At 30.9% G+C, this 20,697-nt stretch overlaps 2 protein-coding genes across 3 annotated transcripts; one reads left to right on the top strand and one right to left on the bottom strand.

Moving 5' to 3' along the window:
- The first annotated feature begins 476 nt into the window (after positions 1 to 476).
- Positions 477 to 7,095, top strand: LOC130814456 (uncharacterized). Of its 2 annotated transcripts, none has more exons than XM_057680523.1 (5): positions 477 to 779; positions 868 to 944; positions 1,589 to 1,700; positions 3,982 to 4,114; positions 5,274 to 6,103. In XM_057680523.1, the coding sequence occupies exons 1-4, from the start codon at positions 520 to 522 to the stop codon at positions 4,109 to 4,111; spliced, it is 579 nt and encodes a 192-aa protein (XP_057536506.1). In that variant the 5' UTR covers positions 477 to 519; the 3' UTR covers positions 4,112 to 4,114; positions 5,274 to 6,103. The 2 variants fall into 2 exon arrangements, with proteins under 2 accessions (XP_057536506.1, XP_057536505.1); XM_057680522.1 differs by lacking the exon at positions 5,274 to 6,103 and adding an exon at positions 6,708 to 7,095 and having other exon boundaries at positions 479 to 779.
- Positions 6,210 to 16,963, bottom strand: LOC130814455 (protein trichome birefringence-like 38). Its single transcript, XM_057680521.1, has 5 exons — positions 16,420 to 16,963; positions 15,610 to 15,781; positions 9,492 to 9,670; positions 8,016 to 8,174; positions 6,210 to 6,793 (listed from the first exon to the last, which is right to left on the bottom strand). Exons 1-5 carry the CDS (start codon positions 16,770 to 16,772, stop codon positions 6,502 to 6,504), a joined length of 1,155 nt encoding a protein of 384 aa, XP_057536504.1. The 5' UTR covers positions 16,773 to 16,963; the 3' UTR covers positions 6,210 to 6,501.
- Positions 16,964 to 20,697: the final 3,734 nt, after the last annotated feature.

Below are 20,697 nucleotides of genomic sequence, written 5' to 3'. Positions count from 1 at the left end.
ATTGAATTAACTTAAACATAAACTGTCAATAAGACAACCTTAATAACCTTAACAACCTTAATTCAAGTAGACATGAGTAAACCTAAATTTACTACGATTAAAAAAGAGATGAACCCAAAAACTTGGACGAGATAGTCTTATCATGAGACCGTCAATTTGGGCTGGTCCAATCCGCGCGTGTAACAACATTCTAATTTTCTGGGCATTTATCAGTTTTGACCTTAAAGGTATCAATTTTCAAGGTCAAAATTGATACTTTTAAGATCAAAATTGAAAAATGCCCAGAAAAATGCTCAAGTTGTTACACGAGCAAATTGGGTCTGCCTAAATTGACGGTCTCATCATGAGGCAAACCAGCTGTTCAATTAATTACTTTTAAATAAAGATCTTCTATTTTAATCTACGGTTAAAAAAAACTAAAAAATAAAAAAAATAACCACTACTTTGTCAATGTTCCCAATCGAATCGAATCTCTATTAAAGTTTATGTGGAGTGTAGATCGAGGCTTGAGAGGAGGCGATGTCACTCCTAAAATCTTGTCAATTTACAATTTCTGAAAACCTTGCGATTCATTTCAACTCTAACCATAAAACTCAATTTTGCCAAACTCACAATTCCTCCATCACTGTAAATAACCATCCTCGAATTTCTCCCCTTAACAACAAAATCAAAGCAGTGATGTCAACAAAATCCGCCGCTGTTGATCAAAGCAGCAATGTTACTGAATCAATGAAGAATCTTCTTTTTGTTGAAATGGGTGTTGGTTATGACCAACATGGGTTCGTATTCTTCTTGAATCCTGTTAATTTTGTTATCGTAATGTTCAAAATATGAGATGGGTGTATTTTGCTTATGGTTGAAATGCAGGCAAGATATTACCAAAGCCGCAATGCGAGCTTGCCGGGATGCTATTTCTTCCAATTCTATCCCTGCTTTTCGTAGAGGTATTAATTCATTCTCTCTTAATTGAAGGACAGGATTTGTAAATATATGACATAATGGCGATTGTGTTGTGTAATCTGCACCCTGCAATATTTTTGGTGTTTAAATCTTTAAATATCGGGAATAATACAAGCTTTTGCTTATTTTTCTACAATAATAACAACTTTTGATTAACCATGAATAATACAACTCAACATCCCTAACATAAACTATAGGAGATTATACCACAAAAAAATTAGGTAAATTAGTTAATAAACTAAAGTCGTATTATTCTAAGGAAAAAAGACTTTTAAATTGGTGTTATTTATGGTTAATCAAAAGTTTGCATTATGGGAAATTAACGAAAAATTGTACTATTCACGATAATTTATCCAATATTAAAAAAGCAAAGGTTGCAATTTGCAACTTCTGTTCTTTAGGCTTATTATCTCATTGGTCATGGAAAAGGGCAAATAAGCTGTTGCTGGATTAGCTAATGAATTTGTTCCATAACACAAGTGACTCTAAATGCTCCTTATGTGTATCAAATGCAAGTCTGAAACTGCTATCTAATTCAGTGCTGTGAAATTGTTTTTGTATGAAATTCTTGATTTGGTAAATGCTACTTACTGATAAAGTCATATAAGTAATATCAATGTGATGGCAGGGTCTATACCAGGTGTTTCATTTGAGCAAATGAAATTGCAAATCAAGCTTGGAGTGCCCCAATCTCTCCAACAATCCTTGGACATAGAGAAAGTAAAATCCGTGTTTCCATAGTAAGTAGTGGTGTTGCAAATCATTTTGCATTTTTACTCGGTAACGTTCGGAATATTTATGTGGATTCTTGGAAATATTGGTTTAGTTGAGACCGTGGATGGGGTGAATCTGAGTGTCTGACTGCTTGTGTGTAACTCCAGCTATAGGTCATCAGAGCAAATGTCCCTTAAAACGAGCCTCTAACTTCTCAAAGACTTGCTTGGGAGAGGTTTCTGAGGACAACTTTAAGTATACTTTTTCCCATACTATAAACAAACATCTCTTCTCTTAGTCTCAGCTGCTGCTACCATCATTTTCTGCCAGTCTCGAAGAAAATGAATGGGAAGTTTACTTAGGTTTCTTGCAATAAGGTTGCTAAACTTCAAGTTCAGTATCTCTTCGACCACAATGAACCAGCAATGGGGGTCATCTACATACATGGCTTTAAAAAAGAGTGACCTCAGTAGAGGTGTGCGGTGATGTATTGTAGCATAATGCCAGTATGCCACCTTATGCAACCATTTCTCCCAAGCTCACGGTCCATTAATGAAGCGAATAAGATAGGTTACTAATCTTTGGTTAACAATTCCCAATTTAGCATCTAGATGTCATGCAATGATTCTCACTAAATTTGTTAGCGACAAATTGCCCGCTAAAAATTATTCATAAGCACCTAATGCGGTCAGGCACAATGCTAGCTGTTAACTGCTTCAACTGCAAAGAGAGATGCCACACTTAGAACTGTATAGTGATGCTTGAGACTCAAAAAGTATGAACTAGGAAGTTTCTACATTTTAATGTCCTAATTCCTTTTTATGTCTTCTATAATCCATTCGTGTACTTTATCCATTCCTCCCCATGGAGGAACTAGGAAGTTCTTCTATAATATCTAATTAATGTCTTCCAGTACTTGTTTAGGGATAGGCATTGTTTGTCACTTGTAATAGATCCAAGGAATTTCAACGACCCTTGTTCTGCTGCCATGTTTGGCATTGCCTCATGTATTGAGCATTTTTATTGAGCATTCCCACCTAAACCATTCACCCGCAATTCTTAAGCAAGTCTTCAAGTCTCTAAATTATCTATAGGTGAATGATGGTTCTCTCAAGAGGACAGTTATGAAGGATGAGAGTTAAGAGATTACCACTCTGGTCTTTATACACTGATCTCCCGTGGGGTTCTGTCAACGGTCTCACAGTTTGAGCATATTTGGGAAAAAATCGTTACTAATTTTCAGTTAAATCCAGTGGGGTTCTTTGATTCAGGTCATTGTTGCATTATGGGTTTTTTTGTATCTGTTCCTCAAGTGTTGCATTTGCATACAATTGATGAAGGCTAAGTATTTCAGAACCTTTGCTAAGTGCTTGACTTGTTCATGTTCATTTGCACCATCAAGTAGAATAACATTAAAGAAAACAAGACTAAATTTAGGCGATAGGACTTGAATATCTCAGTTACAGTGATTGGAAAGTTGCCGACGTATCAGTCAAGACAAAGTGCTTGACTAACTCATTGTCCATCATGGGTGTAAGAAGCTGTCTTGTGCACATCTTTTGCCTTCATTCTTATTTGGTGATATCCCGGATTAAGGTCCAACTTTCCAAAAATATCTCAAATCTTGTAATTCTTCCAATTACTCATCAATCAACAAAAACTTCCATGATCTGTGTTTTCTTCACCAAATTACTGGAACAAACTTCTTTTGAGTGGCTGTTATAGTGATACTCCCAGCGGTAAATCTTTTTCCATTTCCCGAATGCCTGCCAGAGTATTCACTCTCTATTTGTAGGATGAACTATGAAGTCATCATAATTCATAACCAACTCTGCTCTCAAACAAAATCACTCCCTTTGCTCCTTTGAGTTTCACAAGCTTCACAAATCGATGTCAGAGTTTTTTGAGATAGGTGTATCAAACTAAAAGGGACTAAGGGAGTACACGTTATTGCTTATTGGATCCCCTGATTCCTCACATTTGCAATATATGAATTATATCGGTGGTCTCAGCTTAGGTGCATTACATACTTCCTGAATTTGAGTACATCAGCCTAAATAATCTTTATGAATATACATATGGGTACAAACAGAAAAATGAAAGGGTGTTTTTATGTGTCATACTTATTCCAAAGAACATCTTGCAAGTCTAGATTACTATCTTTTCGTTTTAAAAAAGTTACACTACATTATTTGTAATAATCAAATTCATGTATTTTTATTATATTTTCTGAAAATATTTTTAATAACTGTTACTAACATTTTATTGTCTATCTACTCTCTTATTTATTGAGTTCTGCTATTGCAGTGGGAAAATACTCGAAGTTGAAGTTGTAGATGGTGGACTCATATGCTCAAGTGGTGTTCATGTTGAAGAAATGGGAGATAAGAATGATGACTGTTATATTGTTAATGCTGCTGTTTACGTTGGTTACTAAGGAGTAAGAACTATATATTTATGAATTATGTTGCCTAATTTTCTGATATTCTAGAGTCAGTTGTCTTCTGAGTTATTATGTGGAAAATTTGATGGATTTTCCTTGCACTACCGATAGTTCATGTCTCGAGTTTTTTTGGACCTACTGATGTGGAACATTGTAGAGTAATGGGCATACACATTTGGCCAGTGGTTTCTTCTTAGTCAACTTGTTTTCCCCCTAAACAAGGAAATTGTGCCTTTTCACAAGAGTATACCATATCTATTTGTGTCTGTGTATGTTTTTGTTTGCGTAGGCGCTTCACATTTTTTTAATGTGGGTTTTGGTGATGGGGCCCATTTGGCTAGTAATTTCCAATTTTCCTTTGTTTTGTCATTGATTTTTTCCTTAATATACAGAAACCATTCTGTTTTTTTAGAGAAACTCTCTCTCTATCCCTTTGATTTTGCTCCATTTATCTTATTTGGTTGCCCTTTCGAGTTAACCCCTTCATCCAAGTAGGTAATTTTGAACCACTTCTGCAGAGGCAATTCATAGCGCATGGTAGAACATGTTGCAAATAGAATTTGGGAGAAGTTGGCACCTCAACTTTTCCGTATCTGAAAACTTTGATGTTCTTTTTGCATCTGCTTTTATAAGATACTAGAATTCCCTAGGTGGGGATGGGGGTGTGGCGGCAACTCCAAAATCCAATCATTTTACCATGTTGAATATCCAAATCACATATTCATTATACATTCATGAAACATGCATCTGTACAACATTATGGAGCCTTTCCCTGGCAGCTGGGAAAGTAAAGAATAAAGGGACCATCATGCTCATATTTTCTACCATCTTTGTCCTATATTGTTGTCTGCTTCCTAGGAGAGACAAGAAATATGGGAACACCATTTTATACATTGTCTTCAGCCACTTTTTAATGTTTTGATTAGATTTGTGGAAGAATAGACTGATTGATATTTGGAACTATATAGGACTGACAGGATGAATAATTACTTTTGTGGGATATTGAACACCAAACAATATAAGCTGCCAACATTTTCCCTTCTGAAAAATAGTAAACACTCACGGCTTTATGTGTATTAATATTTACTTGCAAGTGTTGAAGATTATAGAGTCTGAATGAGTCTTCTAGAAGATTATGAGGTAGATGAATGTGCAGGGAATAGGCCAATAGCTGGGATCAATGCGTCTAACACCTCCTTTTCTGGTTGCGTTCATCCTGGACACTTGGGGTGATCTGCAACAGAAACGAAACAATTTGAAGACAGTTGGAAGAGCGTTTGTTTCGAAAAGTAATAAAGTTTGCTTCTTGATTGATCAAATTAAGTTATCTTATTGCTTCCTTTTCAGTTCTTAGTTCAGTTAGAATCTATCTGTTGATGTTGTTCATAGTATAATTCAGCACTAGAAGGGTGTGCAGAGTGTGCTGATTGCTGATAGTAGATGTATGAACTCTTACAATATTGACACGGCTGCTAGTGGTTCATTTGATACACCCTAATTTGATAGTCTTTTGTTCGACTTTTTTGTGACATGTTTTACTCCCTCTGTTCCTCTCATTTTGTACCTAGTGCAAAATGGGTAAAATTTAGTGGAACGGGAAATTGGGTTGGAGAATGAGACTAAAACAAGTGGAAGATAGAAATAAGTGGTTAAGATAATGAAAGAGTAAAAGGTTATCAATTGTTTTGTCGAATAAAATAAGAGGGATAGAGGGAGTAATTAGTATTCCATCCGTCCTAGAGTAGATTGTTTTGTCGAGAGTTTTAGGATTTGTTTTTAGATATTCTATTATTGTTTTTTTTAGTCAATTGTTATCAATTGTTTATGAAACTAATTGTTCAATTTGACTGGGGATTGAGAGGAGAGATGTCATAAGTCACAACGACAAGGACTCATGCCCAAAACAGAAGTGGGTAATATATTTTTAGACTGCCCAAGAGGGGAAGTCATAAGCTCTTCTAGGAAAGGAGTATACATATATATATGCCAACTTCCAAGCAAGATATGCCATATATATATATATATATATATATATATATATATATATATATATATATATATTAGACTAGTAAATTTCTTTTGAAGTAGGATGGAAATTAAAAATTAGAATGTTTTTCGTATTGCGCCTTTCGAAAATACAGGATACATCAATATGAACAATTGCCACTCATCCTTTGAGAGTGGCAAATCAAACTAGGGATATCAATTTCTTAGCAAGAAACCTATGCACTCCTTATCCTATGATCAAATATAAGCATTTCTTCCTTTTTTCTTTTTCCTTTTCCCAATTCCTTTCTACCATCTTAATGAATGTAATTATAAACTTGAACTGAAAACTAAGGAAAGAACAAAAAGACTTTGTTCAGAGACTGTGGGTGGGAAATTCACATGACTAACGCGGCATAGAAGAGTTCATTCCAGGTATCGGGAAGTCCTGGAAGGCACCAATGACTGCAGTCTGTGCCTGAGTGATCGCCACTGTAGGTTTCGGGATGAGCATCTTTCCTCAACTGTGATAATGTCGTTATGTCAAGCAGGAATACCGGTTTCTTCATATTGCTGATTATTTTTCTCACGACGTCTGCTGCAGGCGGAGAACCTCCTGGGTATGTTGAGCCCGACAATGGTTCTGCTTCCCCGATGCAGCTCTTTGATGCTCCGTGCCATTCTCTGGGACTGTCATTCAGAAGAATAATTTCAGATTGATTTACAAGAAGATCAGGTCATTTTTGTTGTACTATAGAGTCTTGAATTTAAAAAAAATGTAAATGGTAGGCTAGGATGTTCTCTATTAAAAATTGTTAGTTTTGCTGTGACAGGACTAGTGTCTATTGCATAGTGCAAAAATACGGCCGCAAATTGGATTTTGTGGTTAATGATGATTTGTGGTTGATGCGGCTTATATTTCAGATGCAGCAAATTTAAAAATCTTTATAATACAGTTGCAATGCAATGACACGGCCTGTTTTTACACAAAAGTCTTGTATTAATACAATTTCCGAAATCCTTTTCTTTCAATGGTTGTGCATTTGCTTTTCCCGTTTTATCTTTTTTGAAAAAAATGAGAACCCGTGGTCCGGGTGAAAAAGGGTGGTGTGATAAGGTCTACTGTGCTCTTATTACTGTAGGGTAGACATACAACTAAACCTAGTAGGTACAAGCTGGTCGACTACGACAGTGTAAACACCATGGATCCTGATTGGATAAGGAATCCAGCCGCCAGCCGCAGCCAGTGCACGTATCTGTCAAATGAAGACATAGTGTAGTTCACAAAAATTGACTTCAGGCATAAAACCCAGCTGGGTCCATATTCGGACCCATGAAAAAGGATATGATAATATTTCAAATGATTTGTGCCGTGGAAAACCCAATTCATCAACCAAGTTATAAATAGACAGAATTAAATGAGGGATTATTAGCTTTAATAGCTCTGCTATACAGTAGGGTACATAGACAAACTAACTAGAAAAGGCTTGTGATTCGGTTATAACAATAATGAGCATGAATTCACAATGATTTGATTAAAAGCCGGCCTGTTTGAGCGTTGTTTGGGAGCTGGGGCGTAGTTTACAAGACTAGATTCGGATCGACTTATTTTCATTTAGAATCTTCCTTGCCCATATTCGATTTGTGCAAACCTAAGTTCATGTAAAGACCAAAAAAAAAAAAAAAAACTCAATTGACCATGTGTCACCATAAATCAACAAGTTTAAATCAAACCGAGATTGATTTGATCTTTGAATTTGCTACATCTGAGATTGCTATATTTAACTTTTTATTGTGAGATTTTTTTGGATTAAATCTGACAATCTATGGACTCGAAGGAGTAATAATGATTGAAAAGCATGTTTGACAAACATAGATTAATTGAGTAAAAGCATAGAAAGTGAAATCTTACTTATAATGAGTTGGAGATATGTTTTGGAAAAACACTTTAGTTTTGGAAGGATCAACGGCGCTATCCACCCAACCAGCCCAAGTTGTCATCCCTTTTGTGAAAGCGGTTAAACGATCCATATTCCTGTATACATGGGGCCCATCTTGTATATAGTCCCATCTGCATTTCCCAATCACCAATTTGTCAGATAGACTCACCGTGAAATACGCGTCATATTTAAATTAGATATCCTGACTACTTTAGATTACGAAACAGCAAACACTGTGTGAGACTGTCACATTGTGAGACGGGCCTATACAAACAGTCTATAGCTGACATAATTAAATCTTCTCACGCTTCCTCAATAAATAATTGGTGATAATAAAAATATAAGCTTTCACTCAGAGTTTCTAATTAATTTGCATTTAATAAACTGCATTTATTAACTGCCATCTAAGAGCAAATTAATTGACAACGTTAGTACCACTTTTGTACAAGTGGATAAGTCATGAATGGTCCACTTTGTTTATTATGTTATTACTTCTCAACGCTAATTCTCTTTGTTAAATTCACTTTAATTTAATCACTTCTAAAAAACGCTTTAATTTATTAAGTTGTTGTAATTAATACTTCCGCTCTTCTGAAATACTCGCTATATTTCGATTATGTGCACTATTTATTGTGCAAGTTTATTTTATATATTACGACTAATGTGTAAGTAAAAATATAGTCAAGTGAGATCTTGTCTGAATTGTCTAATTACATACTTTTATAATATAATTATAATTTTTAAATTTGTATAATTCAACATATAAATAAATAAAATAACGCATTAAAATCCATAAAAAATAACATATAACAAGTATAATGAAAAGGAGGTAGTATGTGTAACATTTGACACCCTCCCTCCTTTATGTATTGAATTCCTACCATTCTTCTTTCATAAAAGAATTTTTAACAAAATTTATTAATTGATTGATAAGAAAGAGTTCTCTTAAACTCTAATTTCTTGATTTTATTTTAGTTCAACTAAACTTATTTTACTAAATTGAACACCTTTTTTACTCTATTTTATTTATTCCATACTAATTTTTCTTTATACTTACAAATTTTTACTTAATTAGTTTTTTTTGAAAAATAAATCTATTTTTTTATAAATTATGATTATAAGATGAACTGAATAAAATAAATTGTTAGATTATATAATATATCTTGAAGCCTCAACCATCAGCTTAACCTTTTGGTTGAGTTGACTTGGTATTATAACCAGCGTGACAATAGGTCACGAGTTCGAATCTCAATCGCCCCTCATTTAAAGTGGAATATCCAGTGTAAGATATAAGGAGAGTCTATTTTACATCCACACTTCTAGTCCACATGGCTCTCGTGTGTGTGTGGACGTTTTAGAATATATATATAAAAGATAAACCTTTTAGAGTGAATAGTTAAGGAGAGATATTGAAGAAGTGATAGGATAAATAAATTAATGTATAATACCCCTGAGAAACAGGTCCATTGTGAAGCCACCAATGCCAAGTATTGAAGATGAGGACATCCATGTTTTTCCAAATATTACCTCCTTCAATGGAGTTTAACTTAAGAACCCTTCCAATTGGCTCCTTAACAACGTCAACTAAGTAGGTTGAATGGTATAGTTGCACACTCACCCCATAATCCTGCATTATTTTAACCATATACAACCATTAATTCATTTATAGTCATGATATTTGAACCAATTAGGTATTTATAAAATTAGCCGAGTCTGAAACTTTAACATGTACCCGTGCTGAACGAGTTCTCAAATAATAAGTAACATATATAAAGTTAAAAAATTCTAATATGTGTGGATCAGATTTTGTTTTAGTTGAAATAAGTATTACTTTTTCTAGGTAAGATGTTAAATTCAATTTTCTCATGATTTTCCCTTTTTTCAATCAATACTGCAATCGAGAAGGAAAAAAATTCTATTAAAAAAATCAGATCGTTTTATGTAGGTAGTTGATAATATTCATAATTAACGCTAATTAAAAAAAACAACTGTTCCTAGTGTTAATTACTCCTAATAGCTAGATGTTGAATTGGTAGGTTAGATATACTATTTTATGATCATGTGTAACATGCCATCTAGTATTCTTGCAAAAATTTAACATTCAATAAAAATAAATAAAACCAATTGATTTGTAATTTGTAAATATGGTGTTCAAATAATCAAAAATAAAAATGCATTTAATTTACCTTATTAAGTAATCAATATGTAAAAAAAAAAAAAAAAAATCCTTGAACCATTTAAAATTGTATATAAGATTTGAATACTCTCTCTATCTTATTAAGATTGCAACATTTTCTCTTAAAACTCTCATATAGATTTACAATTTTACCTTATATTAAAATTTCAATAGAACTGAAAAATAGAATAATATTTTAGTGTTTTCTATTATCCGTACTATATTATTTGTGTATGAACTTAATAAGTTAAAAAATTAAAGATGAATTTACCATTTACATAGAGGACCACAAAAATATAGAAGTAACTTTCAATTAGAAAGTTTGAAACTATCATTTTCTTATTCTTTTGTGTTAATATTTTGAGGATCTTAAAAATTAATTATCCTATGAAATAATAGAAGTATGCATCATATCACATGACTTTTCTATGCGGTCACACTGTTAGCGATAGCTTTAAGTCTGCTCCTACCTAAGAGTTGCTCGAAAAAGATATTAAATTATGCGGACCCCTCCATATATACAAAATGTTAGAAATAACAGGCATACATATATACCCCAAGTTGAATCCGAGGTACAACTCTAATAATTTATAAAGTGTGTACATCATCTTTAATTTATTAATGCGGGATAAATTATTTCTACAGTAACAATAACAAAGAGACAGATAGAGTAGTAGAACATGTAACTTAAAATGTAAGCTGCTTTTTTTAAAATTTCGAGTTAAGCTAAAAAGTTGTATTTATGGAGAAAAAATATACATGTTTATTTCTCTTGGCGATAAGAATCAAACCTCTATCAGAAAGATTAAAGGGTCTTTGACCAATAAGATAACCTATGATACAATAATTATGTACTCTTCTTAAGATAAATGGAGGAAGTGAAAAAAGGCTATTTTTGTTTTGATAGTGACAATAATTCTAGAAGTGTTTTTAAAGAATTAGTTATTACCTAAGAAGTAATTTATAAGTTGCTTAATATGGGAAAGGCCTCTCAACACAAAGACTACCACCTAACACATTGGTTGGAAAACCAATTAAATGTTTGTATAGTTATTGTTGTATGTTTAATACACTAAAAAATAGATATCCTATAATTATTAAAGTGCTTATATGATATTTTAGATTTGGGATGGTGTAGGGTCCATAGATGATACTAACATTACCTTTTTAAACCACATTTCTAAACACTTTCAAATTGTACCCAAAAAAGTTAGGTAACACCATTCACATTTTACTTCTCTTTTTCTAGTTTTATAATGTGTGATTAGATCACAAGATTGAATAATAATATGAAAATTTTTTAGTATTAGAAACATACTTTCTCTGTTCTGAAATATTCGCATCCAATTATAATATATTATGTGAAAAATATAACTATTAATAGCAAGTATAATAAAATTGAGGTAGTATAACAATAGATCAATATGATTAGATTCAATGAAAGGAATATATGTAGATGATCATTTTAGTACAGAAATAAAACTAAATAAAAGAATACAACACATGAAAAAGCTACACAAATAATAACATATTGTTATTGTGCAACAAATTAGCAAATTTAAAGAAACAGAGAACAAATAAACTTATTTTTTGGATATACTTTTAAGTAGTGGACGACATGAACTAAGAAGCTTTGAAGAGATGAAAAATCATTGTTAATACATAGTGTATTTGAGAGGTTTGCAGCTTTAGATAGAAAGGTTGAAAACTTTGAGTGTTGTAGTCCATGTTAGGTAACACAAACAACTATTGATTCGTCATAATAATTTTTTTTTTTATTTTTCTATTTTAATTTATCAAAATAAATTTATTCTATTTCTATTGTTGAACGTTTTTCCTTCACTTTTACTTACTTATTTTTGAATAATCCTTTACTTTTAACTTATTATAATTAATTTTATTAATGTCTGAGCTAAAAGCCAAATGGAGCAAAATAAATACTTCATATAAACAAAATATTAAAAAAATAGCTAGTCTCTTGAGAGACCGTCTCTTTGAAAGAAGTATCTCAAGTTTAGCATATTAAAAAATTAATATATACTTACCGCATTCTTAATGTCTACTTATATTATCGTTAATGCTTACTAACCGTATCCTTAATGCTTACTTTTAATATCTTAAATATTTACTTACATCATTCTTAATGTCTACTTATAATATTTTTAAAAATATATTATATATCATGCCAATTAAAAATAATTTGTCAAAGATATTATCTCACACTAGAATTTGTATTAACAAAATAGTGGAGTGTGGAGATGAGTGGACACTAGCTAGGTGGTAGAGTAAATAGTGGACCATTTCCATATTTAGGTGTCCTACGTGCTAGTTTCGTTGCCTTTTATCAATTTGTCGGCAGTCCTTTGTGTCTACTATATACTTCCTCCCACTACATACAAAACTCTTTATTCCATAATGTTATATTTTTTATTATTATAAACTTATATTAGCATCTTTCTTGTTAAAACTTCATTTGCTTAAATTTAATTATATTATCATCTTGTCTTTTATACATACTCCCTCCATTTTGGTGAGTGGCCGCCGGCCGGTGATTGCAGTTCATATCAGTTGCTTTATTAAAGTGAATCCTAAAATGATGAAAGAATGTTTAGCAATTCACCCATCGTTATTGATCGTAGCTTGTTTGTTCATTCAAGTCAATGGATCAATTACGTGTTAATAGTTTCAGATTTGTCTGAAATCAAATTTTATATCTATGTTGATTTTATATAATTATAACTCTATTTTTAAAGTCGAATTATACTCAATTTGATTACAAATAAAATCGAATTATCAATTGTCGAGTTTATTTTGAATTCCTCTAAACAAACTATACAATTTTTTGCAAGGCCCTGTCACTATTACTTTGCTTCCTTTCCAACTTTCTATAATACTAGCTAGAAGTTTTTGATACACGATTAGTATTTCTTACTTCAATATTATTGCAATTTTTATAACACATATTATCCTAATAATTGATGATATTTTAGTTTGATTATGAGTATAATTATTATCCATCCCAAATTATTTGGCTATAATTATAGATAATTATCTCTTGTTTTCATCATATGCAAAAATTCACTCTGTTGCTTGTGTCAAAACTCAAGAGATTAACTCAATCAAAAACTTAAATTGATAGTTAAAGTTCTATATTATTCCAATTAAATTCGAGTGTTAGTTGAAACTCGAACACGTTATCTTTTTGTGACGTTGGCTTTTAACATCATGCTAATAGACCAAATCAACCAAAAACTTTAGCTGATACTAAAATCTTATAATATGTTAAATACACCAACACTTTTTTTAACCATTTTATTTGCTTAAGTTTTAGAATTTTAAGAAAATAAATTATACTATATAATTTAATTATATTCTATTGTTTTTATAGTTTATATATATATATATATATATATATATATATATATATATATATATATATATATATATATATATATATAGTTAATTTTTAATTTTTAAAGTACAATTTAACGATTAGTGGAAATTAAAGTGAGTCTATTCCCATTATATTGCTCAAAAAAAAAAATAATTCCCACTTTGCTTGAAATGGGAAAATATTTCCCACATTACCGTCCACGTCAGAAATTATTATTTTTTTTTTTTTCAGACAAAACCGCCACTTGAGATGGCGGTTTGCCTTAAGCACTAAACCGCCACATGAAGTAGCGGTTTGCTTATTAATTTTTTTCTTTTTTTTTAAAAAAAATTAAAATGACATGCTGTTTTGTACTGCTATAAAACCGCCACTTGAAGTGGCGGTTTGCTTACTTTTTTTTTTTTTTAAAAAAAAATTTAATAATGTTTTGTACTACTACAAAACCGCCACTTGAAGTGGCGGTTATCTTACTTTTTTTTTTAAAAAAAAAAAATTAATAATGTTTTTTACTACTACAAAACCGCCACTTCAAGTGGCGGTTTACTAATTTTTTTTTTTTTTTTTTAAAATTAAAATCCTTAAAACGCCATTTCAAGTAGCGGTTTAGTTCAGATCTCTTAACAAAACCGCCATTTCAGGTAGCGGTTTTATTAAAAAAAAAAAAAAAAAAAATTCTGACGTGAACGGTAATGTGGGAAATATTTTCCCATTTCAAGTAAAATGGGAATTATTTTTTTTTTGAGCAATATAATGGGAATAAACTCAATTAAAGTATGAATCACAATGTGGAAAAGAACGAGGAGGAAGAAAAAAGTAGATTCTTAAATGGCTAAACTATATAGCAGCCAAAATAGAACTACTAGTACAGTTTACGTGCTTACACAAAGAGTAAAGTCTTGACCTCATAATAGTAATAGTATAAATAGGGGAAATAAAAAGGCAAATTAAAACCAAAAGCAATTGTGAATTTCCAAAAACGACAAGGGTGCAACCTTATGATTGAGAAGCATTGAAAAGGAAAATCATTTAACTTGCCCAAAATACCCCGCATACAAAAGAATATCTCAATTAGAACCCCTTGTTTATAAAAATTAATAAAAAAAATTAGATCGAAGAATAAAAATTAATAAGTGATAAAAATAAATAATTAAGATGGAAAGAGAATAATTTGCGGACGATATTTTAAAAAAGAAATTTAGGTCATTGACAAAGAAATATATAAAAGCAATGTTACTACTTAATTCCTCTATATGACGCTAATTGAGAGGGTCAATTGAAAGCGACAAAGAGAACTATGTGGTTTATTTTTTCATAAAATGTACTTTTATTTAGTGTTATATAGTCTTTTCGTCCCATTTAGTTTGCATTCAATTTTATTTTAAGTTTGACTCATTTTGATTTAGATATAAACTTCTAAGAGCTTCTTTTAATCTCAATCTTAGATTTAAACCCCTTTTGATATAATCTATATTCATTTTTTTTACTCTTTATTTAATATCATATTTTCGCAAATTTTCAATATTTTTCTTAAAAATTACCAATTTTCTTTGTAATAAAATCCCAACGGAACAAGAGAGTAATTATTGTTCACTTTGTGAGCTAGCGTATACAAATTTTTACTAGCTTAGTCGGTAAAATCTTTAATCATAGCAATTAGTAAAGTATATTGTACATAATTGATATATATGTGTATATGAGTAATGAGTCTAATGATAAATTCATCATTTTCTATCTATAAATAAACCCAAATATTTACCTCTTTCAAATGAATTGATTAAACAATAATTAATCAATATTTTAATATACTAAAAAATGTTTTATAAAAATGTCATTTTCTGAAAAATTGATACCATAATAAAGTGTTCCCAAGTATAGTAACTGATAATAAAATAAGTCCAACTAAATGAGTAAACATCATCTACTAATTTTAGACAACAAAGCTAAAAGCAAAAATGAAAGAAAAAAAGAAAAAAAAAAAAGAAAGAAGAAAACTGACCGGAAAATTGACAGAATAGATTACACCTTTCTTTCCCATGCTGTATGAAACCTGAGGCGCCGACGCGTGAATCATACATGTTAACGAGTTCCACTGATTTAAACTCAGTGAGTCACCCACAAACATTATCGTTTTCCCTCTGAATCTCGACAAAAATTCTATCCCATCAAATCTGTTACCAAACAAATTTCACCATTCTCATTATCAACCAACAATCTAATTAAACTCGGCTTATTTGGCAAATGGCTAATAGCTGATTTGACTAGCTGATTTTATAAATTGTTCGACCAGTTGATTTTGAATCCGCTGTTATGAGCAATTTGATCAAAAATAGTTTATTCATATTAATAAGCCGTTCCGACCAGCTAATTCACCAAATACCGTCATTAGCTGGTTTGACTAGTCAAACCTCTTTTATATCCAAATAAGCTAAAATTATTCAATAAGTTAATTTGCCAAACATCCATATTATTATTATTATTATTATTATTATTAGTGTATAAAACTAGTATTCTGAATCCATCACCACTTAGTGTTAGTATAATTCAACAATGGGGCAAAAAAAACACCAAATTTGAGAAAAAATTGGCACAAATAGATGATTAGAATGTCAAATAATCTAGGTGACAAGTTCAAATCTCAATTACTTCTCGTGTTACAATATATAATATTAATTGAGGCCTCAACCAGCGCTTAAATTTTTGGTTGAGTTGATTCGCCTAATATTATTTTTTGATTAAATTTTAAATTAGTTTTAAGTTATCAATTGTTTAAGTTGAAATTTTAAATGAATGAAAAAAAAGGGAGTACCTTGGAAGAGGACAATTATCAGGAAGCCAAGAATATTGAAGGTAAAGAGTATCAGGACGACCATATTTAAGACAATCAAATTCAGGGTTAATAAAAGGGCAAGTAGAGTAATTATAAGGAGAAGAAACAGTAAGATCAAAAACCCATTTTCCTTGAAATAAATTACAGTTACCCATTACTTGTTGGTGTCTTCCTTTTAAACGAGAAGAAGGATTATCTTTATGTTTAGGGTAAGGGTGAGGGTGAGGGTGAGGGTGAGGGTGATGAACAGGAAGACTAAATGTAGAGGGAAACAGAGTATTAATAATAATAATAAGGAAGAAGAAGAATAAAATTGGAATTTTAAGATTCATATTTTAACTGTTGGGAATTGTTTGGAGCGTGAAGGATGTTGTTGTTTGGGTAATGGGTATTGTAGCTTTATATATATAGAGCTGGGGTTTTTTTTGGATGGATTTCACGGATTCACATGTTTATGTTTGTTACACTCTCAATCATGATTTTTTTTTTAATGGGGGCTTTTTCATTCTTTGTAGTATTCACTCTTCATTACTTGTTGCTTTGTGAACTCATCATGCTCAACATGGTTTAAAAACTTTTTTTTAAGTTAAAATTTTGAATTTTTTAGAATAATTTGTAAATTATTAGGGCCTTAAAATATAGCACTTTTACGAACTATAATCTCATATTTTATTTTTACGAATTACAGCCACCAACCCACTAAAGTATAAGTGTACAACGTTCAGGCTAAATTATATAATTTCGACCACTTTATTGGTTAGGATTTTAGTTTAATTGATTGGAATTTTGTGATGTGCCCTTAATATTTTAGACTTTGATACTACGATGGCTTTAAATCGCAAAAAATAAACATTGAGGCTGTAATTCACAAAAGTTCTAAACTTTAAAACTGTAATTCGCAAATTAATCAATTTTTTATGATGAATTGTTTTTTTTTTTTTTAGTGTTTTTTGGATATATTTTTTATTTTGATAAATAGTTAACAATCAATGATTAAATTTTATCAAACATTTCTATAAGATCTTGCTTAAATAACTGATCTAAAATCTAACAAATGGTTAATGCTATTAGTTAGTCAAAGAAATAATTCTTCCTGTCATATAGAATGTTATATTTGACCATTTATTGTGAGAGTTTTTTTAAAACCAAATGTGCAACTAATACATCCCTTGAGTTTGAGATTTTATGGTATATAAATTGCAATTAACTAAATATATATATTTTTTTTAGTAAAATGAATTTTATTGATGAATTGAAGTAATAAATTCTAAGTTTTGAAACTCACAAACTTTTCTTTATTAAAGGTTAAACTTAACATTGAGGGATAAATGAGATTTTAAATTATGATCTATCATCAAGCAATAATTATGTGTTGGTTTCTAATTTGGTTGCTTTAATTAGAAGTTTAAGTTGATGATTTGAATTTTAAAATATAGTAAGTTTTGTGAGACTATTTTATCATGAGTCGATCTCATATAATTAACTTATTTTTCTAATTAATTACTTTAAAATTATAAGTGATCATTTTAATTTTATAAATAATCATTCTAAGACTATAAAAATAATTATTTTAATGCAATAAATACACAATAGATAACTCATTAGAGATAATTTCATCGTATTTTAAATATTATGTTATTTAATCTATCATCAAGCAAAGATATAACAATTAAAAAAGTGGTAGCTTGTGAGTAGGGAAGTGTTTTAGTTTTGAATGGGTGTGGGGATTAGAAGAATTACATATATATTCCACATCATATAATTTTAAAACGTTTTAGAGTATAAAATATATTATAAAGCCTAAATCATTTATTTAAACTTTTAATTAAATTAATTTCTCGACAAATTTATCGATTCTAATCAAAACTCTACATTTAAAACTTAATTCTCTATGGACTTGCAAAGTTGTGTGCACTCTTCCAAAATGATGTTCCTCCAAGTCAAAGATTGGCATTTTTGTTGCCATTATATATAGTCCATCTAGAGGATATTCAATGCCGCTAATCACTAAACCTTTTGTATTTTATCATATAGAAGTACATTTTAATTTGATGCCACTCATTTAGATATCTTTTATGTGTAGTATATTTAAATTCCTTTTAATAGAAAATTTTCAGCTATGAAAACTAACTTTTAATTAAAAAAATTGTAGTTTTTAATTTGTATTAAGATTATGCAAATAATGATTATCTTACATATACAGGATTGCCTGAGAGAAGGAAATGCTAAGGAAAAAGGTACAGTCGTACAACGAGAATTGAAATCAAGTTTCTCTAGAAAAAACGATATATACTCCAACTAAAACAAGACCAATTTATATGTATACATAAACGATTAATTAATTTGAAATGATTCCCAAATTACGGAGACAAGGCTTAATTAATAATTAGTTGAATATGTAAGAAAAAAAATAAAACACGGAGAGGAATTGTAGTTTGGAATTTGGATCATTGGGACAGTTCTAAACATTTTGCAGGTGTAAAGTGCAAGTCACGGGATTAGAATAAATTCTCCATTTACTTATTGCTCCTATATATTTATATGTAGACACGTATTATATTTATATAGAGTGCTTCTTATACTCGGATTTTAGGATATTTTACTTTTTCACGCTAGGATGTTAATATTTTTAATTATATATATTAAAAAGTTATAAAAAGTTAATATTAATAATATTTTTACATTGAAATGAATCAAATAAAGTTATAATTAATTATTTTTTAACTTATAAATCAGAATAAAATACAAATTAAAACTGATTACTGAACAGTGTCATAAAAGGAATTGTTGTAAATATTAGGGACAGAGGAAGAATTTATTTACTCCTTCTATCTCAAATTAGCCCCAAATATAAATAGACAAAAAATCAAGTAAAGTGAGTAAAATTGGTAAAAAATAAAAAAGATTATTTTTGTTTGAAAGAAAAAGCCTTTGATAAAAGACAAAATTAAGGCAAAGGTTTAGGTTTTAAATGATTTGCTCATGTATGTTATCATTAATGACATATCTCCTCATATATACACGTTTTGAGTAGCTAATTCTAGGAACAAAATAATTGCATGATTTAGTATCCTAAAATACAAAGATGTGATACCCTAAATATTGTATTTCCCAACACTCCCCCTCAAGTTAGGTCTTCGGGTCACCGATACCTAACTTGCACAAAGTCTGCTCAAATGCTTCTGATGAAACTGCTTTCGTGAGAATATCTGTTAGCTGATCTTTTAATCGAATGAAAGGAAGACTGATAATCTTCTTTTCACGTTTCTCCTTTATGAAATGTCTATCAATTTCAACATGTTTTGTGCGATCGTGTTGTACCGGATTTTCAGATATGCTGATAGTTGCTTTATTATCACAAAACAATCTACATGCTTTTCTTTGTGGGAAGTTAAGTTCATCCAGAAGTTTCTTCAACCACATGATTTCAATTATGCCTTTAGCAATGCCTCAAAACTCTGCTTCAGCACTAGATAAAGCCATGACTTTTTGTTTTTTTCTTTTCCATGTTACAAGATTTCCTCCTACTAGTGTAAAATACCCAAAGGTAGATTTCCTGTCATCTCGATCACCAGTCAAATCTGCATCTGTATATACTAGGTGATCTAAGTGGCCATGTTTCTGAAACAAGATTCCTCTATTACTGGTTCCTTTGAGATACCTTAATATCCTCATGACTGCTGTCATATGATGTATCTGTGGTTGATGCATAAATCTACTCACAACTCCTACTGCATATGCAATATCTGGTCTTGTATGAGAGAGAAATATAAGTTTTCCCACCATTCTCTGATATTGTTTCCTATCTGCCAATTTTTCTCCTTCGATCATCTGAAGACCATGATGAATGATGATGGGTGTGTCAGCAAGTTTACAATCCAACATGCCTGTTTCTGCAAGGAGGTCAAGGATGTACTTCCTTTGACCAATGAATATACCTTTCTGAGATCTCAATGCTTCTATGCCGAGAAAGTACGTCAGTCGCCCCAAATCTTTCATCTCGAATTCAAGGAATAACTGTTTTTTGAGCATATGTATTTCTTCTTTATCATTCCCCGTGATGATCATGTCGTCTACATAAATAATCAGACACGTAATAAGCTCATTATTCCTTTTGAGGAACTTAGTATGAACTGAGTTGCTCTGCTTATACCCAAATTTTGTCATAGCTGTAGTAAACCTTCCAAACCACGCTTTCGGAGATTGTTTTAGCCCGTGCAAAGCTTTGTTTAACCTACAACCTTTTTTGCAGAAAAA

The sequence above is a fragment of the Amaranthus tricolor genome, chromosome 6 (assembly GCF_026212465.1).
Source record: "Amaranthus tricolor cultivar Red isolate AtriRed21 chromosome 6, ASM2621246v1, whole genome shotgun sequence".
NCBI classification, from domain to species: domain Eukaryota; kingdom Viridiplantae; phylum Streptophyta; class Magnoliopsida; order Caryophyllales; family Amaranthaceae; genus Amaranthus; species Amaranthus tricolor.
The sequence above is the reverse complement of the archived record's forward strand: the minus strand, read 5'-3'. Positions and strand labels throughout refer to the sequence as shown.